At 34.2% G+C, this 27,802-nt stretch overlaps 4 protein-coding genes across 4 annotated transcripts; 2 read left to right on the top strand and 2 right to left on the bottom strand.

Moving 5' to 3' along the window:
- Nucleotides 1-60: 60 nt before the first annotated feature.
- On the bottom strand, nt 61-6,667 carry LOC108210509 (probable apyrase 7). Its single transcript, XM_017381832.2, has 3 exons — nt 6,515-6,667; nt 1,766-3,916; nt 61-798 (listed from the first exon to the last, which is right to left on the bottom strand). Exons 2-3 carry the CDS (start codon nt 3,768-3,770, stop codon nt 500-502), a joined length of 2,304 nt encoding a protein of 767 aa, XP_017237321.1. The 5' UTR covers nt 3,771-3,916; nt 6,515-6,667; the 3' UTR covers nt 61-499.
- Nucleotides 6,668-9,146: 2,479 nt separating this feature from the next.
- Nucleotides 9,147-12,230, top strand: LOC108211574 (probable methyltransferase PMT23). Its single transcript, XM_017383211.2, has 8 exons — nt 9,147-9,777; nt 9,947-10,096; nt 10,331-10,601; nt 10,681-10,791; nt 10,896-11,067; nt 11,141-11,392; nt 11,479-11,673; nt 11,851-12,230. Exons 1-8 carry the CDS (start codon nt 9,277-9,279, stop codon nt 12,035-12,037), a joined length of 1,839 nt encoding a protein of 612 aa, XP_017238700.1. The 5' UTR covers nt 9,147-9,276; the 3' UTR covers nt 12,038-12,230.
- Nucleotides 12,231-12,590: 360 nt separating this feature from the next.
- Nucleotides 12,591-14,664, bottom strand: LOC108210628 (peptide-N4-(N-acetyl-beta-glucosaminyl)asparagine amidase A). Its single transcript, XM_017381994.2, has one exon. It carries the CDS (start codon nt 14,602-14,604, stop codon nt 12,799-12,801), a length of 1,806 nt encoding a protein of 601 aa, XP_017237483.1. The 5' UTR covers nt 14,605-14,664; the 3' UTR covers nt 12,591-12,798.
- Nucleotides 14,665-20,997: 6,333 nt separating this feature from the next.
- On the top strand, nt 20,998-26,937 carry LOC108211899 (sister chromatid cohesion 1 protein 1). Its single transcript, XM_017383614.2, has 20 exons — nt 20,998-21,242; nt 22,024-22,092; nt 22,185-22,243; nt 22,346-22,390; nt 22,510-22,529; nt 22,617-22,693; nt 22,945-23,068; nt 23,594-23,669; nt 23,774-23,852; nt 24,028-24,140; nt 24,411-24,484; nt 24,565-24,726; nt 24,964-25,129; nt 25,208-25,287; nt 25,373-25,628; nt 25,744-25,825; nt 25,974-26,104; nt 26,189-26,276; nt 26,366-26,478; nt 26,564-26,937. The coding sequence occupies exons 1-20, from the start codon at nt 21,190-21,192 to the stop codon at nt 26,644-26,646; spliced, it is 1,950 nt and encodes a 649-aa protein (XP_017239103.1). The 5' UTR covers nt 20,998-21,189; the 3' UTR covers nt 26,647-26,937.
- The last annotated feature ends 865 nt before the right edge of the window (nt 26,938-27,802 follow it).

Below are 27,802 nucleotides of genomic sequence, written 5' to 3'. Positions count from 1 at the left end.
GCATTCTTTTAGCAACCTAGAGTAGATTTTAGAACATCATTAGGTAATTCAGTGCAAATATGCAACTGCAACTGTCATGCTATATACTAAAATATGATTGTTATAATATACAAAAGAATCTGTGAGGAAATAAGAGATTAAAGAACTTGAAAATCTTCCCTCCATGTTTTCTAAAACATTTGATCCTATGATTTGAGCAATAAACAAGAGAAGGAATACAGCTTTGTCAAAGAAGCATTAATCAGTGTCACCTGCCTTTGTACAATGCTTTTCCAACCGAACCTCCAGACTAACTTCAGTAATATCTGAAAAGCTCGCCTCCCCTTTCGAAAACATATTTAACTCCTTTGTATGAATTTTACTTTGGATCAGGAAAATACTCGACAACTTATAAAATGATTCCAAAAATGCAGCCTCTGGCTTGTATTCAGGGATGACTAGCAATTTTTGCATTATGCAAGAGCCAAGCCCAGCGGATTTGGGTAAGTATAAAAAAATTTTATGTCTTCGTCAAGTGCAACTCAGCCACTGAAGCACTTAAGTCTTCTCGAGATTGGGACCTCCTACTTTGAAGATGCATCTGACTTCTCTGTGAGGACCAGGAAGAACCTATGCTGCTACTGTCATTTTGCTGCATCTGACCCAAGCTACCTGCAGAATAACTATGAACAACACTGCTTGACGATGGATGCATGGAGGAATCGTTGAGCTCAACGCCACTATTAAAATCAACAGAGCCAAATGGTTTATGCCATGAAGTTACAGCTGGACTTAATGGCAACTTGACCCTTCCTTCCCCTGGATCAGCAAATTAACGTCGCTCAAAAAGGTCAACTAATGAAATAGAAGTGATTACCATTTGTTATTATGAAAATACAAAAACATTACAGAAAAAGGACATGACATATGTCATGCTTAATAAAATAATATGCACCCCGCAAAATCATACTGCAAAAGTCAATCAAAGACGAAAGTGTAAAAGTCTTGTGAGCACGAGAGAACGAGATCACGTGGTATCTAGCATCAGTAGACAAAGGATCAACAACTCCATTCAACCTTAAAAGCTAAAAATTTTCTTTAGAGAAAATCTTTTTTGATTTGGTATTTCTATTGTAATTCATAATTTTCCTATGATTGAACCACAATTTGATTAACTCCATATATTCCAGTATCATAGAACTAACTTCATTATTGCAAATCCCTGACCCCATATCATTCTTACCACAGAACTCTGTCCTGCAAATTTTTTTTTTTGTAATAAGACATAAAAAGACTGATATGTGAGCATAACAATTTAAAAAGAAATTTTATTGGAGATAAAAAGAGGAAAGGATGAAAAAAATTAGATATAAATATAAAAGATGAGAAGATTAACCAAAGCTGTGCCTGTGGATCTATATGATACATTTTATATAAAAGACAACTTGTCCTTGTATTTTGTACTCTTTGTTCATTCAATAAATTATTTATTACAAGGAGTAAATGAGTAAATGTCAAGTTATCCCGCATCAAATATTTATCTTGAATGCCGATATATTTATGATCAGGACAAAACCCTAGGGCAGCATTTGGTACGTCAAATCCGGTAACCCCCCCCCCCCCCCCCCCCCTCCCCCCCCCCCCCCCCCCCAAAAAAAAAAAAAAAAACACACTCACAGAAGAAGAAAGACCACTACCAGATAAAAGATCTTGCATCAATATATTAAGGAATATAATCTTTATCAGCATTTAAAACTTTAAAAAGCCATCTCACAAAAGCATTTACCTGATTGCATAGGGCTCCATCGCTTGAACCGGAAAGGGGATGGGATATTAAGAACAGAAGTGTTTGAGGTACTGTTATGCCTAGATAGTGGAAGATATTGCCGATGTAAAAGTTTTGATGTGCAATTCCCTACGTACAGTAGTGCACAAACTAGGAGAACCAATGAAGCAGATAGAATGACCAAGAGGACAGTTGGGCTGATCTTCAACCAGTAAATATTATAGGTGCGATGTTCCAGCTTGGTTGTATAGGCTTTTCCAGCTTCTAATAAGGCAACACCAAGCGTCCAGGTTATACTTCCAGAACCAATAGTTACATTGCTATCTGTTATGTGCAAACCTTCTCTCAACAGGAACACAATGTAAGGTGCTCTGAAGCAATATTGTTCAATAAATGGCTGAGGCGCAACACTATTCTTTGCGACATTCCAAGTCTTTGCACAAAATTCCTGACCCTTCTCCAACACATCATCAAGTGTAGAATCAGAAGTCAGTTGAAAAAACTTATAAACCACATAGAAGCCAGACATCCCATAAAAATGTCCATTGGGATGAGGAACATTATCTGGAAGGGCACAAGGATTCATTTTACAATTAATAGCTGGAGTATTGCCAGACCACTCAGAGATGTTGACTGCAGCATGTGCAAGTAAATTGCATTGCCCCCAATTTGGAGCGCCGATAAGCTGAACTGAAATTCCTGGTCTACCTCCTTTTCCCATTTTGCCCTCCCCATTCAAAGGACTCCCATCATCCTCGTACAAAGAAGTACAATGAGAACAAGCATACTGCTCCTTGTACCCAGAATGCAGGCAAGGGTGTTCAATCACAATATTCCCACTTGCCATATCTGCTTTGGTAATATGTGGAAGTCTTTTAAAAATATAAAAAACAGACTTGTCAAAAGCATCATTCAGACCATAGCCTGATAGAGAATAGGCACTCAGATGATGATTGACAGGACCAATGTTTAGCTGTAAGCTAGTGTCATTATGAATGTTTTTGTTGTTCTCAAATGTAACCTGCAATGAGGAGCCACCTAAGTCAAGAGCACCATAAGTTTCCTTTTTGGGCATAGTTCCCAACACACTGAGGTGATAGTTTAGAGCTATCCATCCATAAAATGCTTCATCCATGCCACTGATAATCTTTATCCACTCTCTCTGACAGAGGAATGACGAATTTTTCATAATTAACCAGGCGTTGTTAAGAAGCCAGTCTGAGTCTGAACTTGGCAGTCTGCGAAGACCGGCTGTAGCATAAAGGAACAGAGAAGTAGACTTATGTGCATTGATGGGGATCTGCTTCTCTGCCCATTGGAGTAGCGGTTTTATTGCTCCTGTCAAACCTGAAACATTATGCACCAATTTATCAAATCCAGGATCGGTCTCTATCCGATTGTAAGCCCGCCCAATCTGGGAATCCTTTGTGCTTATAAGGCCTTCAGGTAAAGAGCTTAGCAGAATTGGCAGGCCACCAACATATCTATTGTGATTAGCAGATGCTTTGTACACATAAACCCGGGTCCCAGTGCTACCACAATCAAGAATAACGTAGAACTCAGGTGACCCCTTAGACCATTTAGAATAAATGTATTGTAATGTAAATACAAGGAATGCAAACAACACTAAGCAGAGAAAAACCAAAATTACTTGCACCCATTTCTTTCTCATACATGGGCTTCCTGTTGATGCCTTTTTCTTTGAAAAGCTGGCCCCACCACTTACTCTTTGTGCCAAAAGAGATTGTTCTTGGGTAGACCTCCCTTCTGTTCCGATGTTCATAGTTCCTTCTTCAGGATCCACTTGGCTATCAGTAGAGAAATCTTGCAGAGATGACGTTCGTCTTAATAAATTATTTCTCCCAGATCTGGAAAAGCCAACACCATGCCCAGAATCATTGACTGGAGACACTCCAGGTGACACATGTTGAACGGTAGAAGGCCTTCCAACTGATAAACGACTAGCAGCAGCAGACAGGATTTCTTCAAGTCGACCGAACGCCATACTTGCAGAGTATTACAACAAAGGAGTGAGGCAATATTTTATCCTGGGAGTTGGAATCCAAAAAGTGTACAGAACAATACTTCTATTTATCATGTAAGAGTAGGGCAGAAGCAAAGAAGCAGATAATTTAACTTCATCAACATGACCTGTAGAAAAGTTGAGCGATTAGGCATTTAGGCTGAACCATGCAGATATCTTAACATAATAAGCAAGACAGAGAAAACTTAAAAGAGTCCAAAGACCAATTCATGAATGACTTAATTAGACATCACTCAAACAATTCAAAGAATAGCAACAGAGAAGATATAGATTAATTGGCAACTACCAGTCAATTAAAAGGGCGGAATACAACCATATATGAGTTTTCACTTTTCATTTTTAAGAGTTTATAGATATATTGTTTCAAATTTATTAATACACTTTAAAATTTATATTATTTGTGATAGACACGTTCACGAATAGATGAGATTTTATTAACATATGCTGTATTCTCTTAAAATACATGCCCTATATACTTGTCAGCTCCAACAATTTTTTTACTCCTAGTTATTATTATGGCTGATAAACTACATTGACCCAGTGTCCTCATATAATTAGTATCTACTACATATGAAAATATGCAGCCAGACATTACCAACCTACCAGGGAAACCTTTTCAGAGAACTATCATACATTAAGAACTATACTACAATTTCAGTTCAGTAAATCATTGGACAAACTCTGATTATAATAATTAAAGATTTAACATACCTTATTCTGTTGAATTCTAGTGGTTTTCAGGTTTCAATCTAAAGTTTATATTTGAACGACACACTTCTACATATATTCTACATATACTCATTACATAGTAAAAATCGGAAATCAGATGTACTTTGGCTGTGTAGTACACATTCTCAACATCCGAGTACTTGCTTGAACTCGTTCCGGTTGGTCTCTGATTTCTGAGCACTCCTTCAATCCTTGTACTCGTCAGAGATGACCAATTTTGACAACACAGATAACATTATAAGTAGAACTACTAGTTCTGCAATATTTTGGGGCTGTTTGGCGTAACTTAAACAAAGTTACTTCTTGCTTATAACCAGGAAGTTACTTATAAGTGAAAAATAATTTTTAATTTATTAGTTTGGATAAATTTATTAGTAAGTTATAACTTAATGCGTATAAAAACTAGTAATAAAAATAATAAAATATTAGAAATTATCCTTTAAAGTGATCATATTCATTTTTATGAAGCCAAATATCAAAAATATAAAATAAGTCGTTGAAAAAAGTTATGATTTTCAACTTCTCAGGTTTCAGCTTATAAGTCAAAAGTTAACTTATAATTGTTGTGTTCACTTGGATGGAATAAAATCAAATTTATACTCTTATTTAGGAAAGATAGAGGAATATGTTTATCATTTTCATTCCTTTCCTTCCATTCCAAACTAGATGAACTCAAATTCAAACCCACATGTTTTGAAAGTAATGCTCCATTTCATCTTTTCATCCATTTTCCTACAATCCTCATCATAAAAAATTTAGACCCCTTCACGTTCATCAACTAATTCACTTGTGCAATCTTCTTTCTTCATAATTTTTTTTTATATTTATCATTCATTCCATCCCCATTCCATTGTCACCAAGAGAACACAAACTAATGTTGTGTTTGGTTGGAGAGAATGGAATGGAATACCTACAAATAAAAGAAACTAGTAAAGATATGAGGGAAGTTTGGAAAAAAAATTGAGCGAGTGCAAAATTGTTTTGATGAGATTTGAGAAGAAATCGAGTATAAGAGGAAATGGAGCACTCCTTCCCAGATTGGGGTTGTTATCTCTAGTATAGGGGGTAAGGAATGGAATGGAGGAAGAAATGAAATTTATAAACAATTGCCTATAAGATATTTCAAATTTTATTCCATTCTTCCAAATTCATTCACCCCAACCAAACACAACACAAGTTCATTACAGAAACGTTACAAATAAGTCAATTCCAACTTAGAAATCAGAAGCTGGGAAAAAAAAATTGCACAACAGGCACTTTGTCTTTGCAATTTTCCCAAGTAAATATGAATGATCTTTTCTTTTATCTTAAAACGTTATATATTTTACTATAGTAAATTTTGCAAAAGCGTGTCTGTTCCTACAGTTTTATCTCGCCAAAACAAATCAACAATCAAGGGACAAAGCTCTGCAACACACATTTCATTGAACTAAAAACCATGCAAAATCAATACCAACCCATTCTTAAAACTGAATTGAAAAATTACAAGTACAAAATACTGCAGTGCTAATTATAAGCAATTCTTCACTCAATCCTTGAACACAATTATATATTTCTCTCTATCCTATCATCATAACTTGACCGTCTCCAATCAAGAACCGCAAATATTACAAACTTTCACCAGCATTCGCCTCCGAAAATCTAAAACCCTTGCAAACCACTCCATTATGTTCACACAGATCACTACAACTGATGCACCGTCAATCACTCACAGAACACTACACCTAAATCCACCGTTTCCAATTACATAAACTCGAAATTTCGATAACTATTTAGCAACAACAAAACGATAACTAATAAACACATTCGTTAAATCCTTTATAACAAAACAATCATGAATCCAACATTACCAGATCTCAATTTGAGTGTATCTAAATGCAAAACAAACATTTCACACATCAACTAATAAATTAAACATTATAAGCTATACATACGTAAATATATATATGACGATTAGAACAAAAAGGCACACTTACAGTGGATGAAATACGAGATTTACAGCGCTGTTTGAAGATCGTGCTGCGAATTTCAATTTTGTATGTACATGTGTATTTATATGAGAGAAACGGCGAAAATGGCAACTTTCCAAATCTTACATCTTGTTTCCTTCTTCTGCAATGCTAAACTGTAACTATAGCACGACGTCGTAACACGTTTAGTGAGCTGCACTCAAATTCGATTAAATATGATAATACTTGTTATTTAATTTATTATGAGTGATATATTAATAATATTTTATTTTAAAATTAGTGAGATTTTAAAGATACTAGCCTTTAACCCGTGCAAAGCACGGGCGGGAATATAATTCGTAATTTATTAATTATAATTTAAATTTTAACATCATTTTATTAGTATTTTAGTATTAATGAATTGGATTTTAGTTAAATTATATTAACCAACTGATTATATCTTCTAACGGAAATTTAGCTTTCACAATTAATATTATTCAATTAATTTTAAATCAAAATTTTCATATTTCATATATCTTCATATGTTACGTAATGGTTCGTGTTTGTAACGGAATAGAACACGTTAGAGTTAAATTTCGAGTAAAATACGTTATAATTAAAAAGTAGCGTCTCTAATTATTTATATGTATTTTAGACAAAAGATATTAAAAATTATATATTTATAATTACTTATACATTTGTCTATAAGTATTTTTTAATATTAATATATGTTATTAACAGTAGGTTCATCTTTTTCAACTAATTATAAATTATATTTAATAAGATATTAATATACATAAGGAGTGTTTTTAGTATATAAAACTGTTTAATAGATATCTACATGTTGTAGAGTTTTAGTTTTAGAGGAGAGTACTAAACCAAAATTTTGTACGACTACAAATTATACCCATGTTGGCTTTTTATAGTATAGAAATTATACTCATGTTGGCTTTTTATATAGTACTCCCTCCGTCCCTTTTTACATGTCCCTTTTGAAAAAAAATTTTGTCCCAAATTACTTGTCCACTTCTCTTTTCAAAGCAACTTTTTGTATGTTTTTTCAAAATGTAACAACTTCCAATGTTTGACTAGCATATATATATACACAACTCTATCTAATTCATTACATTTATTAGGGATGCGTATGAAAACAAGATATCCACCTAACATTTTCTTAATATGCGTTATTTTTTCAAAAGGGACAAGTAAAAGGGGACGGAGTATAGTATAGATAGTATAGATTTAGGGTTGAGTGATTTGATTCAGACAAATTGTTGCGTTGGTATAATTGGTTATTTATCTAGAAGAATCAAATTATTTAAAGCATGTATAAAGAAGGTGTATCATTTTTGATATTACGAATTTTATTGACAAAGAAATGTATATAGGTAATTTGAAATTTTATTTTATTTTGAGAAAACTTAAATTTAAATTTTAAATTATTTGAAAATTTATATAAAATTTTATATGTTTTGAGTCATTTAACTTACTTTATACTAATAACTTGCACTTGTCGAAATCGATCTCTTTTAGAAGTATAAAAGTTCTTATGAATTCGAAATATGAAATTTTTTAAAAAAGAATTAGTCATAAAAATAAATACGAAATTTAATATAAATGAAACTTATACCAAATGCTATATGAGTATAAATCAAAAGTATTCTTAAATATTTCTTAAATACATCATAAAAATAAATTATACATTGAACTTATATCATCAAATAGAATAGGTATAAAATTAAAATTAATGATAATTTAATAAAATTTTAGAATTATCATTAACTTGTTAAGATTTTCTTGTTCTTTCCATCAAAAAAATAAATTCTTGTTCTTAATAAAAATATATTGCTACAAGCCTAAACTCACATGTATTCGACGGTATAATTAGGATTCTCTTTTTTTTTTTTTATTAAGAATACTTTTCACTCAAACATCAAATCAATAGTTTACAGATGTGATATTTTCTATTATAAATTTATAATATACTAAATATAAGTTAATAATATAACAAATTTATATATCCAATTTGAAAATTGAGTCCGGTTACTTGTCAAAACATATTATTTATCAGTGTTGTGCTTAAGTGCTGCGCGTTATGACTCACGTAAGAATGTATTGGATTGAGATTTAAAAACATTTTTATCATTCATGAAATATGAAAGCATTCGATTGAGATTGTTTAAAATCTATTAAAATCTTGAGGTATTTAATTGTAATTTTAAATTATACTACAAAATCCAATTGTATTCAATTAGGATCGTAAATTATGATTTAAAATCCGTTGGCATTCAATTGGGATTGTTTAAAATCTATTAAATATGATGGTATTCAAATGTTGATGGATTTTTTTGGATTTCATACAATGATGGATTTTGTGACATATTTCAGTGTATTTTAAGTTTTTTGAAATCCCACCAAAATCAATAGGATTTTGAAGCATTGTGCTTAAATTCAATCAACCGTGCGACATTTTATCAAAAATCTGCACAAAATCAAAAACACATACAATCCATTAAAATTCATGGACTAAAAATTATCTATTAAAATCTCAATCGAATACACTAGTGATATCACTGTACAACGTGAGTCAAATTTTTATTTAAAAAAAACACATATATGGTGCGAGTACTATTATTTAGGACCACAAGTAGGAGATTGTAATAACGACTTTTCAAAAATTTCCTCAGGAAACCATACCTGTGAGGCTGTGACACTCACCCTCTCTCTCTCTCTCAAAACAAAGGGTTCATGCAATCTTAATCTCTTCTTACAAAACATACTCAATAACAATGGAAATCTTGGTAGATGGTGTTCTAAAAGCAAGGAAATTCCCCTTCATTTTTTCCTTCTTCATTCTCCTACTATTCCTCCTTGTCTCCTTTTTATTCTTGTCCAATTCTCAGACTCAGATCCCTGTCAGTTTCGATCTTGCAGCGCCTCAATCTTCGATTATTACAGAATCCGCTTCTCTGTCGCCAGAGGCTCCTTTGATTTCATCAGCACCAGAGGTGGCTCTGCCTCTGCCTCCGCCTTCTTTTCATAAAACTGATAAAGGTGTTCCGGAAAATGCTACTACTAAGGTGGCTGATCTGAAATGGAGCAAATGCATAGGTCCCGTGGCAGTTGATTATATACCTTGCCTGGACAACTATAAGCTCATGAAGACATTAAAAGGCAAAAGAAAAATAGAGCGCAAGGAAAGACATTGTCCTCAGCCCAGTCCTCGGTGTTTGGTTCCTCTTCCCCAAGGATACAAAATTCCAGTTTTGTGGCCCGAGAGTAGGGATCGGGTGAGATATAATTGGTATTGCATTGTTCAAACCAGATTGAAGAGTCTGAGTATACAACTTGTAGGCTCATTTTGTTATAGCAGAAGAAAGTCTAGACCAAGCTATATGTTATTGCTATTAGCTCTGCTACTTCTGTCCTCGTAACATTAAATTCCGTCGTGTTTGCCAGGTCTGGTTTAACAATGTTCCCCACCCTAAGCTTGTTGAGTTTAAGAAGGATCAGCGCTGGGTACAAAAAGATGGCGATTATCTCGTTTTTCCTGGAGGTGGCACCCAATTTAAAGATGGCGTTTCACACTACGTCGATTATATAGAAAAGGTAAAGTTAGTCTTCTGTCTGTAATATCCATACTAGTACGATTGATAGTATCGATTGATCGTGCAATGTGAATGAAATCATTCATAGGTGATAAAAATGACGCTTTGGGCTTTGATAAAGATTAAAGTCTGGCACCACACAGAATGTTCACTACTAGGTCTATTGCAAGTATATAATACTTTGCTTTTTGGCTAATAACTAATAAGTAGACTAACTATGCCTGCTTTCTACTAGAGTTTACCTGCGATTGGATGGGGAAAACTTAGGAGAGTTGTACTAGATGTCGGTTGTGGTGTTGCCAGCTTCGGCGGCTATATGCTAGACAGAGGGGTCATTACAATGTCATTCGCTCCAAAAGATGAACACGAGGCTCAAATACAGTTTGCTCTAGAAAGGGGAATCCCTGCTACTCTTGCATTCATTGGAACACAGAGGCTTACATTTCCAGATAATGCCTTTGATTTGATTCACTGTTCTCGCTGCAGAGTTCACTGGCATGGCAATGGTAAGTAACATATTATTATCAGCCATTTCACTCTGTCCTAATGCCAATGTTGAAATACCCGTTATGTTTGCAATTGTAGGTGGAAAACCTTTATTGGAACTCAACAGGATTCTAAGACCCGGAGGATATTTTTTATGGTCTGCTACACCAGTCTATGAGGGTGATGAAAAACATAAGAATGTCTGGGATGGTATTTATCCTATCTCATATTTCTTAGTGAGTTCTTCCACATGCAATTTGTAAGTTCAATCTCCTGTAATCATGTAAAATGACTAAGTTCCTGGTTTCTTGAAGCTATGGTAGCTCTGACAGAATCAATTTGCTGGAAGGTAGTGGCCAAGGCATTCTATGAGAGTGGGATTGGAGTAGTTATATATCAGAAGCCTGTTACATCTTCCTGCTACCAAAGACGAAAAGAAAATAAACCGCCTATGTGTGATCAAAACAGGTGGAGCAGCATCTCATGGTATGCAACTAACATTTCCCTAACTATACATTTCAATCTCAATATTATCAGCTTAACCTTGTTTCCGATACAGGTATGCACCTCTTGATGATTGTATTTCCCCACTTCCAGAGCCAAGACAGGGTGACACATACAGATGGCCAGTGCCATGGCCTGAAAGACTTAACAGCAAACCAGTAAGCCTGTCAAGTGAAACAGATGCTGAAATGTATTATGATGACACGAAACGTTGGTCAGAGCTAGTGGCTGGTGTGTATCGCCAAGAATTTCCTATAAACTGGTCTAGTGTGAGGAATGTAATGGACATGAATGCTGGCTACGGAGGGTGAGACTTACCTCAGCTCAACTATCACTCTGTACGGTCATGCTAATCTCAATTAGTCTCAGATATCTAATTGTTGTTGATCGCAGATTTGCTGCTGCACTCATTGATCTACCTCTATGGGTAATGAATGTGATACCTGTTCATGAGCCAGACACTTTACCTGTGATTTTTGATAGAGGACTCATTGGAATATATCATGACTGGTGCGAGTCACTAAGTACATATCCACGAAGTTATGACCTGTTGCATGCTAGTTCACTCTTTGAAAATTTAAGGCTAAGGTAACAGAATAATTGATATATCTAGCTGTAAATAAGGTAGTTAAGCTTAAGTACTGCATTTCATGTATCTATTTGTAATAACAAACACGATTGTTGAGCCTCTTCTTTGCTACAAAATCATTTGATGTGCTGTAATATTGACATGGTGATATTGTCTGATCATTTTATACAATTCAGATGTGAAATAACAGACGTAGCAATTGAGATGGATCGCATATTGAGGCCAGGTGGATTTCTCCTAGTAAAAGACACCATGGCAGTGACTAACAAGCTTACTCCAATTTTGCGTTCACTTCACTGGTCAATAACTTTGCAACGTGAGCAATTCCTTATTGCCACTAAAGGGTTTTGGCGGCCACAATGATGATTGGCGTAGGGATAAGTTTAACTAAGATATATAATCTTGTATTGTTAATATATTTACTAATTTTCATTGTAAAGGTATTAATGCCTAGCTTTATGTAGTTATCTAAAATTAAGGTGTAAGAAATAGCAGTACAGGAACTAATATATATAATCTTGTATTCTTAATATATTCACTTAATCTGCAAAGTACAGGAACTTGAGTTCTTATAGACTAGTTTACACTAATTCAGCATACTTAGCTTAGAACTATAAATATTTGTTGGCTATGTTTAGTTTCTTTGACAAAATTTAAGGGCGTACTATGAATTGCCTTTCGAATGACCATGGGGAAGTGATAAAAAATTGTGCTCTAACAAGTTACTAATGAGGTGACCCTATGCTGGACAAGCTATTGGATGCATTGATAGATGTTTCAGAGATTGTGCATAATATTGTATCTAAATTATTTAACTTTATATTGATGTATATCATATGTAATTTTAGAATATAGTAGACAGAAATTGCCAAATCTCAGTTGCAGCAGATCAAGTTTAGAATATTGTAGACAGCAATTGCCAAATTTCAGTTGCAATTGATGATAACTATACATACATACAAGAGTACAATCTTTAACAGCACTCAGACCAATAGAACAAACATTCCACATACTACAGAACCAGCACACTGTGGCCTAAAGAATTCATTTATTCACCAAAACAATCGGAGAAAAGACCCAGGACCATTATTTTGTAGTGGTAAAAGATACCAGAAATAAGCAAACTAGTATGAAGATGCACAAGAGAAGCTAGAATTATCCGACACCAACCTTCCATCCGCAGCCTTAGAGATCCGAGAGTAGCAGCCAAACTCGTCTTTGTAAGTATAAAATTGATCAGTTGCCGCTTCTCCAGAAAGAACAGAGTGATCCTTAACCTCCATCCACCCACTGGAATTCTGTTTGTTTTGTAGATGGCTAGAGAAGCCTCCAAAAACATTAAAATTCTTCTCTTTCAATCCACTTTTCTCATTCAACTCATGGACAACACTTGTAACCATTATATACGTATCATTCCCTGAACCTGTCATGTTTGTAATTTCAATATCCAGAGGATATTCCCTCTTCACAGTTGCATGGCTAATCAACACATCCTGGTCAGATTTTATTTCTACTTCAGCAGTTGTCTTAATTTTCTGTTCAACCACTTTATCACTACCATTGTTCGTAAATTTTATCGAGTTTTTGAACTTGAACTCTTGAGAAACACTGGTCGTTATATTCCCTAGGGTTGAATTCACCCACCCAACAAATTGACTTTTCCTCTTAGCTTCTACCTTAAATTTTCCATCAAGTAAATTAAACTCAGACTTCCTTTCAATCTTAAGAGTCGGATACCTGTAATCTAGAACTTTAGCTTGAACCTCATCCACACCATGATCTATCCACAAGTGCAAATTTGCATCTACAAGCCAATATGAAATACTATCACCCACTCCAAGCCCGATACTATGAGGCTTACCATCCAAAAGCATTCCCAAAAAGGGTGACAAATCAATATCATAAGAAGGAAGATCAAACGCTCCAATCCCAACAATCGGTTCCCAGAACAATGGATTAATCCCACCCGTAAATATCACAGGAAAAGGAACAACCGATCCCACAAATCTCCCATCAATACTGACAAAAACCTCCCTATACGCTCCATGACCACGCCCCGTCACCAAACCATTCTTCTCAATATACTCATCAGGCGGATTCGAGTACCAAAACTCATCATCACCATGAAACGACACATAAACCTCAACCACCGCTCTATAACAATTCAAAGGCACCACAACCTCCTTATAATGCACATCACTCTCACTCTCAATCCTAAACCAATACCCCTTCTCCACACCCCCCGATATCGGAATTATCAAATCCGCCGCCTTCTCATACACATTATAACTCCTCTTCCCTTTCCCAATCCCCACAATACCCCCTCCCCCTAAAACCCCTAATTTCCGATTAATCCTGACATTATCCCCTAACCGCACCCTATGATCGACATTATAATACAAAAAACTAACATTCACATTATAAACGCCAGTATAAACATCATTGACAATATTCTCAAGCATCACAGTTAATGTAGCATTCGCAACCATAAAAGCCGAGATGTACCTACTAACATCCTTTCGAACATTCCAGAAAATCCCCTCTTCATTCGGCTCCGCCGTGCTGGTCCGCAGAATCTCCACGCCGCCGAGCCAAACCGCCGCAATGCGATCATACTGATCGCCTTTCGAAGCGACGCGAAAATCTAGGACAATGTGGGACCAGTTAGTGCAATTGGGGGGAGGGGAGTAAGGGACTGAGATAGGGGGTTTATTGATTGTGTTGGAGAAGTTGTGGCTGAGGGCTAGGTGGGTGCAAGAGGGCGGCGCGTGGAAGGGGAGGGGGCGCGTGGGCTCGAAGAAGGGGGTGGTTGTGGTGGGGGTGTGGCGGAGGTGGGTTTCGAAGGAGGGGTGGGAGTGGAGGGTGAGGGGTAGAGTGAAGAGGAGTGAGAAGAAGTGGAGGAGTAGAGGTGAGGAGTGAGGGTAAGGCATTGTTTGGCTAAGTGAAGTGTGTGAGTTGAGATGTAGATGATGGCATGATGCTGTGAATTGTTGTACTGCAATAAATGTTCTGGGTAGTTTGTGGGGCCTACTGTATAGTTTTTTCTGTTTTGACTGTACTGGAAAGCTTGGAAACTTTGTGTGATTGTGTCATTATGGGGTGACCAAATCGGTTAATTACATGGGTTTTGGATGTCCTTGGCCACATACTAGCATTTACTTGGTTTTCTGTAAATAATATATTAATTATCAATAAAAAATATATTTATATTTGAAATGTTTTATTTATTTAGATATTATATTTAATAAGAAAATATATACAAATTTTAATATTGAATCTTGACAAAAAAAATATTGAATATAACGGTTCAAATCTATATTTGGCAGATGTAAGATCCTCAAATAGTGGTTACTAAAACTTATAACAAAAATAAGGAGTTAATCAAATTATAAATCAAGCTATTGAGATCTTAGGGAATTTATAAATATCAAAATTTATTAATATTTTGTTATCACGAGTCTTTTTAAGAACAAAGTGAAGACTATAATTTCATTTAACTTACTTAAATATTTAAAAATAAGTCATTTATTTTCCAAAAAAATAAAGAATGTGTATTCTTTCAGATATAAGTTGTTATTCATGCAAACAAGAACATTAAATATCTCTTAACTATTAAATCAATAAAATTATAGAGAGATGTAAAAATTCAAGAATAAATTCTTATTTTCGTTAAACAAATCTAGCCAAGCATGCTTTTCATTTATTTTTTCAGTTAATTTGATGATGACTATATTTATTCATTTAGTTAATTTGATGGTGACTTGTACAAAGTTTTGTGGTGTGGAGAAGTCAAGAACGCGTTAAAAAGCTCAGGATAAGCAGAGTTTGAATCCTATAATTTTTATAGTTTATATTGATTCTTTTCTAAATCCTATCAACGTTGTTCCGCAGTAGCTCTGGCTAATACAAACATACTTTGAGTGTAATCCGGGTTCAAACCCCGGCTGCGGATAAATTCTTTTTCAATCATTCTCTTTGTTCACATGATTCATATGGTAATTAACTAAAATTTATCTGCCCCCTACTCTGCTCCAAACTGAATTTTTTTTCCAAGTCCCTAGAACTCAGAAATTCTTTACTGAACTATACCAATACACTGATCAGTATTCCAAACAATTCCATTCATATAAAGTCTGTTCCAAATTATAGCAGTTTGGTTCTGCAGTAGCAGTAGCTAATACAATCACTAATTTGAATGTAATCCGGGTTCAAACCCTGGCTGCGGATTACTTTTCCAAATACAGTTTTAGCTTTACAAGTTACAATAAATACTACAATGTTTTTTTGCCTAAGAAAACTTCTACCAAAAAATACTCTACCTATTAGGACCAAGTGTTCTTGGTATCTCAAAATAAGTGTAGAAAATGAAAGTGACTTGAAACAAAGCAAGTATTAAGAAAGTCATCCTTAAACCAGTTAATTATGATGGTAAAAGCTCAACATAAGACGAGTTTAACTTATAACGCAGACTGCAGTCACTGTTGGCCAAAACTAGTTAAATAATCATTCAAGCTCTAGCAACGAAGTTCCGCAGTAGCACTGGCTAAACCATCAAGTACTCTGAATGTAAACCAGGTTCTGCGGATTTAATTTTGCTAGCTTAGAATTTTTGACTTGTGCATTATCTATGTTGCTTTTTAGTCCATCACTCAAGGTTTGAAATCCCGCAAAAATGTGGGTAATTCCTCGTTAAAAAAAAAAAAAAAATCTGTTCGGGAATTTGTAACTCATCACTTCATAACTTGCCATGTTCTAGTATGAAGTTTCAAGCTCATCAGTCATCACGGCACAGTCATATCACAAAAAAGAAAATTATAGCATTGAAACAGCATAAGCCATCAGTGAACTGACCTTGGTCTAAATTTTATCGTTAAGAATATATCTTGTCTGCTATTAGCTCACTTCAAACATCTGATTATTGATTGGAATATTCTTGGTTATTTTTTTTGGTAAAATGACTTATTGTCATCTCAAATGCGCAGCTGAGTACTTATAAGTTATAACTATCTAGCCTCCACAAAAGTTCATTTTTGGTTCGCAACTGTAAAAACCTTGCTGGTCAAGCACAAGTAGAAACAATAAGTAGTATGTTGCTCGCATTTTGAGCAAAGTATCAATGTATCACTGTATATTTAGGGAACCAAATTATATATTTCAGTGATTTTTCTAGGAGGCATTCAAGCCTTCAAGGTGCAGGTGCAGCCTAAAGTGTGCAGGTCATATGGAATTACTTTCGCAGTTATATTATAAATAAAAGATATTCACCTCCTAGTCCAACTAAGTCCGCAGTAGCACTGGCTAAAGAAATCATCAAGCTTTGATATAATCCGGGTTCAATCCCCGGCTGCGGAGTTCTTTTTGGGTGGTTCCGCGCCATACTACAATACGAGGGCCCAAAGCGGAGATTAAAAGTTTAGGACCTCAAAAGTTTTTTCTTCGAAAAAAGTAAAAAAAAAAAAAAAAATGCGAACTCAAATCTCGATAAATATATAGATACAGATACATGAATTTGAGGTCAAGGAAAAAGTTCTATTAATCCGTCTTTAAATTTTAAGTCTTGAGAAGTGAATTATCCTTTTAAAATATTAAACGGCTTTATATCTGTGATATAGTTTCATATTATTTTTTTAATTTTGTTTTTGTCTGAATAAAAGTTTGATATTTAAACTTTTATAAAAAAAATTTAAAAAGTATTATGAAACTGTATTTTATAAGAGTCTCGAAATGCGTGCAAACAGTGACGTATAATGCTCACCGAGACACGGAAGGAGTACATTTTATCTATCACAATGAAAATTATATAAATAATCGTTAATTTACGTTTAAATTGGCTAGAAATACTTAAATGGTAATATAAAACACAAAAGGTCAAAAGTGATAATTATATATTATAATATATACAGATATGATCCTTAACGGATCATCAGATCAATTTAAATCCATATCGGCATTTATCGAACCGGATATCAAATTTTTTCAAAGTCCATTAGTTATGCCTGAGCAGAAAATGTGCTATGACCGGTTGTAGGCCATTTCAGTGAATTGTTAGTCTGATCATCACATAGTGTCGGACCTAAATTTCAATTCATTGAACATTCCTACTCTAATGCATAATTTGTTGTCAAATTTAAATTTGTTTGATTTCAAATTGTATATTTTTTTTTTTTTTGTCAGGGTCTACATACTCGTAGATGAGTTGTATCTCGAGATACAATAAGCCGCTACAGGGAATTTCATTCATTCAAAAAAGATTATCATCTAACCGAAAGACATGCAAAGATATCTCCGGACGCTTAGATAATAATGCTTTAATGTCTGATAGGAAAATACCCATTTAACACCTCCCAAGGATCCTGCAAAAAAACACACGAAAAAAGAAGAAGATAAGTTCATATACAAAATTATAAAGGATAATATATCCAATAATTAAGTATTATAGAAGTGTGTGTTTATATTTCTGAAGTTGAAAAATTAGAATAAAGTCTAACCAAAGAAGGACTTCTTTGGTTAGACACTAAAATAATTAAATATATTTGATTGCTTCTTACAAGCCAAAATATACGCCATCATTTATGGCCACCCATGAATGGTACAAATTCGCCTCAATCAAGGCACAAAAACAATTAAATCATTTATAAAAAATTATGACATCAATCAATTCAATTTAAAAAAGTCAATCACTACTTAATGTAATATCTCACCATAATATGAATTTATTACGGTCAAATAAAATTAATGAATTTAAAACATTTAGAAAATATATTTATTAGCAATTACTCGGTAAACAAAAATTCAAAAATCAGCATCAATCAAACAAGTCAAATAAAATTCAAAAATTAGCGCAAATTAAGCAAGTCAACTAGAGATTTTAATATAGCTAAAATTAAATACATCATTTACTACTATTAAAGCCAATTAAATAAAATTAAAAATGGCACCAATTATACCAAACAAACCTTAAATCATGCAAGAGAATTATTCAATAATATATTATTTCAAAATCACAGTAAGTGATAGCACCATCTCATTAACATTGAAGCACTTTTGTCACTAACAGTAACGATATACAAACTCTACCTCTTACAAACTCAAAAAACACAATTGCAAATAAACTTGACGAACTATACCAACGAACCAACATTTTAAATTTTTTTCACACATTTCATTGGAGAAATTAGAAGAAAAAGAAACAACAAGTAATCACAAAACCGATCAATTATTAATAAAAACAAATAATAATCTCAAAGTGCAAACTAGCAAAAGTTAGTGCACAAGAAACTTAAACTTTTAAACAAGAAATAATCCTTCAAAAGACTATGGCGATTAACCAAAACAACTATAGTACTAGTCTTCAACATCTCATAACAAAGTGATCGAAAAAAAATAACAAGTAGCAGATACATGAATTCAAGACTGTCAAAATTCACGTCCAACAAAATCAACACTTATAAACATAAAACCCAACAAAATCAATATAATAATAACGAATCTTCAAAAGTTTAAAATAGCGTACCTTGATTGTGGTGTAAATACACACAAAAAACATTCATAAAATGACAAAAGGCTAAAGAAAAACATGTTAACATCGATCAATAATCATGTAGCAATATCTTCTAGTCATCATATTCCCCATGTTTCGATAAATTGAATCTCGGATCCAACGTCTTTGTTTCCCGCTGCAAAAGTATATTACTTTTGATCGAAAAGGAAATTTTGAATCCTGAATCAGTTCGAAATACCACAATAGCCGAAATACTAAAGCTGGCCATGAGAGAGAGGAGGGGGGGGGGGGGGGGGGGGGAGGGCGAGAGATAAGAGCTACTACAATACCTTTGAACTAAATTTAACATGTAAAGATATAACATGTATATAGTCAACAAGTTTTATACTTCAAAATATCGGCGGGAAAAATATTAAATATGCAAAAGAAGTATTAAAAACCCTGTTTATTGTAATCAGTTAATTTCGGTGTTAGACTAATATGCTTCTAAAAACACGACAGAAGCTCATCACGAGATCGGTTAACCTCAAACAATGCAGGTCAAACTAAGAGTTCTGCTGTGGTAAAAACTGACCACAAGATTAGTTATACTCAAATAACTTTTTTGCCCTTTTGACGATACAACAACAAAATTCCGCGATAACACTGACTACAGATAAACATAACACGAATGTGCTTTTGTCAAATCAGAACTCTGATTTCATATTGAAAACCACACTCTCTAAAATTTAATTAGGTGTACATATATCAGAGGAGTACATATGAATTTTATGTTATATTTCAATATACACAGTCATCGAAATCGTAATTCCGAGTATACATATATTTAAGATGGAGAGTATTGTATCAGAAAATAAATAATTCATAGGATTGAATTAGCTAGCATAATTTAGGATTGAGACCTTATTCTAAATTGTATTGTTGATAAATAAAAGGAAAAAAGCTCAAGGCCCTATGAGTTGAGTATGTTTCTGGTCTGATATTACTTCATTCAATCTGCAGTAATTTTATCAAAGTAATTTTATGTTTCAATTCAGGATATATCGAGAATTTTGATAAAATTACTTATGAAAAGCATCTCTTGGCTAAATTGAACCTGTGATACATTATGTAAAATTTGTTGAACCTGTAACACATGTTGCTTAAAAATAGTATGTTATTAATATTTTAGATTATTATAGATAGAATCTATCACTTTAATATAATAATAAGTGATGTGTAATATTTTTACAGATTTCTTGCAAACCTGTAGCAGATTGATAAATATAGTCATTCATAGAAGGTTGGCTATAATTATAGATAAGAGATGGATATGGTTGAAGTGTCGTTTTTTGAAGGCGTATGTTATAATTTCTATTTTTGGAAGGACAACCAACTTTTTAGCTAAGAGTTTTCCATGTTAGAAGACGCTTTAGCTAAGAATATTCCATGGTTGGAGACGCTTTAACTGATGAGTGTATAAATAACTCGAATGTAACTTATATTCTGCAAATCCGAATGCAATGAAAATTCATTTGTATAGTAGTTTGAATATATCATGAATATTATTAGTATATTTTAATATAAATTCATATTTAAAATTCTAATAAAAAAGTATATGATAAAGTTTTAACCAAAAAACAAAATAAAAATATTAAAATATATTATGAATAATAGATACGTGCCTTACACAGATTTATACACTATTCCGAAATTATTTATAAAAAATCATACGCACCGTAGACCATTATACTTCTCACAAATATATTTCATTTGCGGCAAACAAGCCATATAAAAAAAAATAGAGAAAACTAGAACAGTTAGTCGGTGACCGTAACTGTATCAAAAGTTCAAAAAATGAACATTCACTTCGCGTGCTAGAGTCTCTGCTCCGGTATTATTAGCGGGTACTCGTTTTATACAACCCCCGCCTTTTCTCGCTAGCCTTCCACTCCCATATATACTCGCATACAACCCCCCCCCCCCCCCCCCCACTCTCTCTCTCTCTCCACACACACACACGCTTAGTTTCGTAATGTTCTACTCGCACCAACTGCTCGCTCGCAAAGCTCCGCTTGGTCAAATATGGTATTCTCGCTTTACTTAATCTCATTTCGAGTTGTAATTTGAATTTCGTTTTTAATAGTCGAGTTTCCGTACAGTTTTATATAGTGTAATTATGTTACTGTAGGTGTAGCTTGGAAATTGTGTATGATATTACATGCGATCGTTTTAGTTTGTTGAATGCGATGAATTGTGTTTGTGTGTGTGTATAGGTTTTGAAATTGTGTATAATAGTATGCTGCTGATTCGAAGAATATCGTTCGTTTTAGTTTATTACTTCGCACTTGTTGGTTTTAAATTTAAATTTGAAGTGTATTTTGTGTAGATTTAGTTTTGAGCTCAAGCATTTGACTCCCATTGGTTTTGTTATGTTGTTTGTGCCTCATAATTCTGTTTCTGTAGTGGTACAATTAATTTCATGTAATTGTGTATAATTGTTTGCTATTGATTGACGAGTATCGTTCATTCCAGTTTATTGATTCTCGAGTGTTCATCATGAATTTGAAGTGTTGTTTGTGTTGATATAGTTTTGTGCTCAATCATTTGTCGCCATTTGGTTTGTGCTCTGATATTTTTTTTGCGTACAGTCAGTTTCATGTGATTAACTTACGATATCTATAGATTTTGAAACTTGTACAATAAAATGCATTCTGAAGAATATAATTAGTTTTAAGATCTTCATAGTTGAATTTGATTTTTAATTTGAAGGTATTGGTGTAGATTTAGTTTTTTGTTCAATCATTGATGTTGATTGGTGATTTGTTAGTTTTTTTTATTTATGCTACAATGTTTTGTTTTTGTGAAGGATGGCTGCAACTACACATGCGAAGATCAATAAGAAGAAGCTACACAAACTCAATATCATCCAAATTTGGTACTGTTTTTACTAGCAAGTATTTGTCAATTTGATCAGATACGAGTCGAAGTTTCACTAATATTCTGCTCTGAATATTGTGTGTGTTACAGTGAACAGATTTTGAATCCATCAGTTCCAATGGCTTTGAGACTTTCTGGAATTCTCATGGGTAGATTGAACTGTTAACTATATTAGCTGGACTTATTTATTAAGGAATGTTTTAATATAATATGTATTAACTGGTGATGGCATTGTCTGCATTTAAACTCAGGGGGAGTTGTGATTGTATACGAACGAAAAGTGAAGCTTCTCTATGGTATTTTTTTTAAAAAAAAATTCCAATTATCACATGAATTATTGATGTCATTGTATAGCCCTGTAATAAAGGGTGACTCTAACAAGCTTTGACTGTTTTTATATGTTTTTGTTTGTCAGATGATGTAACTCGTCTGCTGGTATTACACAGTCACGATCTAAACGTTGCTGAATTTGTTGCTTGATTTTGCTTGGATTTTGATTATTATGGCGCAAATTCAAAATAGGTGGAAATAAATGAAGCATGGAAAGTAAAAGGTGTACCTGATCGGACTCTGCTTCCCAAGGGAAAATCGCAGGCCAAGTCAGTTTCATCTTTTTCACATTTATGAGGCACATGTTAGCATTGTTTGTCATTGTATACACAGTCGCCAACATAGTTTTGTAATAATACCCTTAGTAGAGACTAGGTAGTATAAGTGAAAGTGGCTGTTCAACTTAGTGCGGGAGTATAGTATAGGAGTATATCCCATGGTTAGGAAAGCTGATCAAATACTGTTTCTATGGAGTGTTAATATTTTTTTCCAAACACATTATTAGCTTACCCTTTTGCAGGTATGAAGCTGTTACTCTGCCAGATAATCAAGGTACGGAAGAGGTAGAAGAGATTGAGCGGTCTCGACATTTTTCCGAATCTGCAACCATGATGGGCTTCCAACAACCTTCATATGTGTCCATGGTATAATGGAAAAACTTTTCTAAATTCTTTGAATCCTCTTGGTTATAAACCCTTTATTATAGAAAATAGTTTGTGACAGAAAATTTTCACCAGTTCATATTTTTGGTTAAACAACTGGGTATCCATTCCCAATCCTGCACCTCCCCGTTGTTAAATAATGTGACAAATTATGTAGCAAAATGTAGGAGATGCATTTGATTTGATCATCACTTGGGCCACCAATTAGTTCGGTGATTGCCTACACAAAAGGAGGATGTATGTAATGTTCCACCAGAATTTTTTGTTGGTCATTTTACCCCTCTTACCTTATCCTGAAACATGTAGCACAATTGGGCTAGTACAACAAAAAAAGTTCCTATATGCCAACTGGCATGGGAATCCTTAATTATATTAGAGGGATTTTGCTGACTATGCAGCCGAGGATATGCTATCGTGTTAACCAACTAGCAACTGTATTAATTTTGTAATATATTATAAATTATCTCCTCGGAGCTAATCTTAGCGTGTAACTCTTCATATCTGCAGCATCTAGACAATGTGGATGTACCCTATACTAGCAATACTGTCAGGGAAGATGGTCAAGCCCAGTACTACCATCAAGGTCAACAAAACTCTATTAATTTTTTTTAACTTATTCAGCATCTGATCTGTCTGGCATTATTTGATACAATCTCTACTAACCTCAGCTGCTTGCTTCTCTTCCAGTTGATTTTGATAATATCACTCTATTTGAAGGTTTTGATTATTATCAAGCTGATACTGACCTCCACAATCGATTTGAAAGGTCATTACCAATATGATGTAAATGAAACTTTATTACTGAGATACTTTCACAAATTGTCAAGTAATTAGCTTAGCACAGGAGTTTTGTGCACAATTGATTATCATTTCCTAGTCACTAATTTAACATAAGTTTCATTATTCTTATCATGGTGCCTATCTGACCGCATATTGTGCAGGTTTGACATAGAAGATGATGCTGATACACAAACAAATTTCGCTCCAGATGACCACACACAAATTCCAGCTACCATTATTTCCTCCCCGCCTCGTCAAGAGGAGCCTAAAAAAGGTAAGTACAAATTGTGTATCACTTTTACTATACAGTTGTAAGTATATAAATGCGCTTACTAGCATTCTTCCAGGCGGTGCATCGAAAGCACATTCATAAACCTGTTATGTCTGATTGTCATGAACTTTCCAATAGTTTGAAAAGTTTAGATCTAACCTGTGGAGAAAATTGTTGCTACGGAAAAGATATGTTTTCTTTTAAACATGATAAATAAGGCTGAGGTTGCATATTGACTGATGATAAAGTACATCAATATTACCATCTGTGTAGTGAATGAAAATCCCGAGAAACCTCTTAATGACCATGTCGACCAGCCTTTTGAAGAAGCAAAAGAAGTTACCCAGGTAGCATTACAATGTATAGCTTGATTATTAGACAAATGTAACTGCAGATTATTCATCCTTGTCTGAATGTGATCCTACAGATGGATGAGGTTAAACAGAAGCAAGGGCCACCGCGAAAGAGAGCAAGAAGAACTGTACTTCCTGTCATGGATTATGAACAAACTATTATTCCAGCGCATATATACCAGTCTTGGCTTCAAAATGCACCGGATACAGTATCAAAGAGAGGAAGGAAAAGAAAGGCATGCCTTGAACACTTATGATTGTCAATTGTTGATTGAAGTTCTGCAAAGATCCAACTATGTGACCTTACATATGACTAGTGCAACTTATGTTTGGAAATAAATTGCACCAACATGTTGTATCTGTTTGATTTATTATTTTTTACTTCAACTTGCAATGTGCTCAAAACCATTAAAATTCTTAAATTTATGTGTAATTTACAAAAGCTGAATGGTTATCTGCTAACCAACTTGCAGTTTATGGATTCGACTCCTATTATGAAGATCACTGACCTCATGGACATACCTCCTGTGGTACTAGTTTGTCGGCTGTTTGCAAAAGGAAATAAACAAATTTATTACCCAGCAGCCCTATTGGAACTATGGAGGAGATGCACCCAGCCGCCACATGATTCTCCTTCTGGTTTGTGTTTTCTCATGTTAGCCCTTAAGACACTCCGTGCCAATAGATTAGATTAATCCTGTACTGTTCTTCCTGTAGGAACTACTGCACCTCAGCCACCTGCAGCTTCTTCATCTTCCCATTCAGAAAGATTGCACCATCAGGATCCAGATGGATTTGTAATCCACTCTTTTCTGTTTACATTTGTGTCATCAATAAATGAAATAAAACTTACTAGTTCTTTTTATGTTCCTGGACATGAAGCCTCATGGCGATTATCACACTGGAGTCAGCTCCCAGCCCTCTGAAATATCCATAGAGAAGCAAAGAAATACTCTTGAAAACAATGAGATGCCGACGGAAATACTAATGGAAGAGCTAAGAAACAATCTTAAGAATTTTGGAATTGGAGCAGCCAGTGCCAATGGAGTGTCTGCAACCAAGGCTAGTGGAGTGTCTGCAACCAAGGCTAGTGGAGTGCCTGCAGCCAAGGCTAGCATGATTTCACCCAGTAATTCTGGTATGTTAACTGCTGAAGGCTTAACTTTCCTTGTTTGTATGCCAAGAAGTCATAGATGGTCTATATGGTTGTGAGGATTCCTAATTAGTATGCTTATTCATGTCAAACTATGTAGGAGGGGAAGAATTTGGATCCATCCCCAGCTCGGGTTCTGGACATGCCTTTCCAACACATAGCACAGAAGCCAATACTAAATGGTTAGTAGTGTCTAGTACATACCTGACAGACATATGGAGTTTTTAGGAGGGGGGTTGGGGGGTGGGGCTCTGAATATTAAGCCATGTTCTCAAAGTGATAGAAAAAGTTGCCACATGGATTCCGAGTTTTGAAACACTGATTTTTCAGGTCCAACAAGAAAAGATCATACTCCTCAACTAGAAATCTTGAAACTGTTGCAGAGGAGACCACATGGCAGAATCTTGATCCAGATTTCAAGTTAACTAGCACGCCAGAGAATGGTTCGACACTTGATAATGGTATATACCGTCAATATTTTAACTGAACTAGTTCGGTCTGTACTATGCTACGTGTCAATGCCAATTTAATGCCTTCTTTTGCAGAACTGATGGTGGAAACAGGACCTACTCAGACTCAAAAATATCCTGTGGCTGATCAACCCCTGGATCAGATTACTGATGCTATCCGGAGGTAAATTTATCAATTTACTAGATTTTTATAAATCTGGAATATTGATGTGCTAGATGCCACTTGTGAATTTTGATCAATGCACACCTCAGGCACCTGAAGATACACTTTGATACACCAGGATGCCCAACAATAGAATCAGTGAACCAGCTAGCCTTTGGAATGAATAGGAAAAGAGCAGCATGTTTCTTTCATCAGATATGTGGTACACATACTATCGCTGTTTATAATCTCCACTGGCAAAAACTTCACAGTATCTGGTTGATAAGAAAAACTTTTCTTCCATGCAGTTCTTGCTACTCTCGGTTGCATTAGAATTCAACAGAAGGTGCCTTACGGAGACATATTCATTTCTCGGGGTGCCAAGATGTGAAGGTTCGAAGAAACTCCTTATATTATGTTTCCCACTATGCTTTATTTAAATTTAGCATTCTCGAGCCATAGGTATACTGTGATTCATTTAGAGCATCACATTGTGCAGCTTAGATATATTGAGATAATGAGGTCTTTCTTTTGTGCTCAGAAGATGAGTAGTTTTATCTATTATTATTTTGTTACGGAAACTTGTAGACAATTTCTATAACATATAAACCTTACCTGGTCTGGCTATACTTCTGCCGTGGAATGCTAAAATTCAGTTATCCAAGCTTCTTGACCATTGTCATTTAACATTTTGTGCTTGATGTCTGAAATGTTGCATTTTTGTTTAAGTACCCATCCGACTGGATTATACTTTAGCTGAGTTGTATTATGATGTGGACCCTTGACCCTTGTTAAATGTTGAGTACTTTCTGCCTTTCTGGTGAATGCAACTGGATTGTGAAATCAAAGGAAGTAGGAATCACGTTTATGAATATGATATTCTATTAGCATATTAGGATACAAATCTGGACCTTGAAGTGATCCAAGCGTGTCCAAATTCTATTTTAATTAATACGTTTTGAAGGACAAGATGAGAATCTTTATTTTATATTTTTTTGTTCATACTACTAAATTGGTGAAATCGATCATTTTCATATTTCAGAATGGTCTCATTTTATAAATTCAGAACTTCAAGATTTACTTCAACTTTTGTATTTAAATCACATATATTATTGATTATCATTATTTTTCAATTATCTTGTATATGCTAGAGATGAACTTACATGTTTGACCGCTAAATTGATAATTTGATGTTTATATCATTTTATTCGAAATATGAATATTGGATTATTTTATATATTTAGTTTTTTTTCTAAATTTGTTATATATTTTGATATTATATTTTATATTCATCATGAATTAAAAATACATTCTAAATTTGATTAATTTACATTTAACAACATTAACAAAATAACAAAACTGACAATACAGTGGTTATCCGAATTTGAATCACTATAATTTATTGTTCTAAATACGATTTAAATTTTGGAATTTATGAAAAATATCAATTTTTTCTAAGTTTTTTTATGAATTATAATATCCTTTAAAAATATTGGTAAAAGTAATAACTTTTTAGAATATATTTATAACAATACGGCTGCAATCAT

Source organism: Daucus carota, chromosome 3, assembly GCF_001625215.2.
Source record: "Daucus carota subsp. sativus chromosome 3, DH1 v3.0, whole genome shotgun sequence".
Lineage (NCBI taxonomy): Eukaryota > Viridiplantae > Streptophyta > Magnoliopsida > Apiales > Apiaceae > Daucus > Daucus carota.
This window is presented reverse-complemented; position numbering and strand designations above follow the sequence as displayed.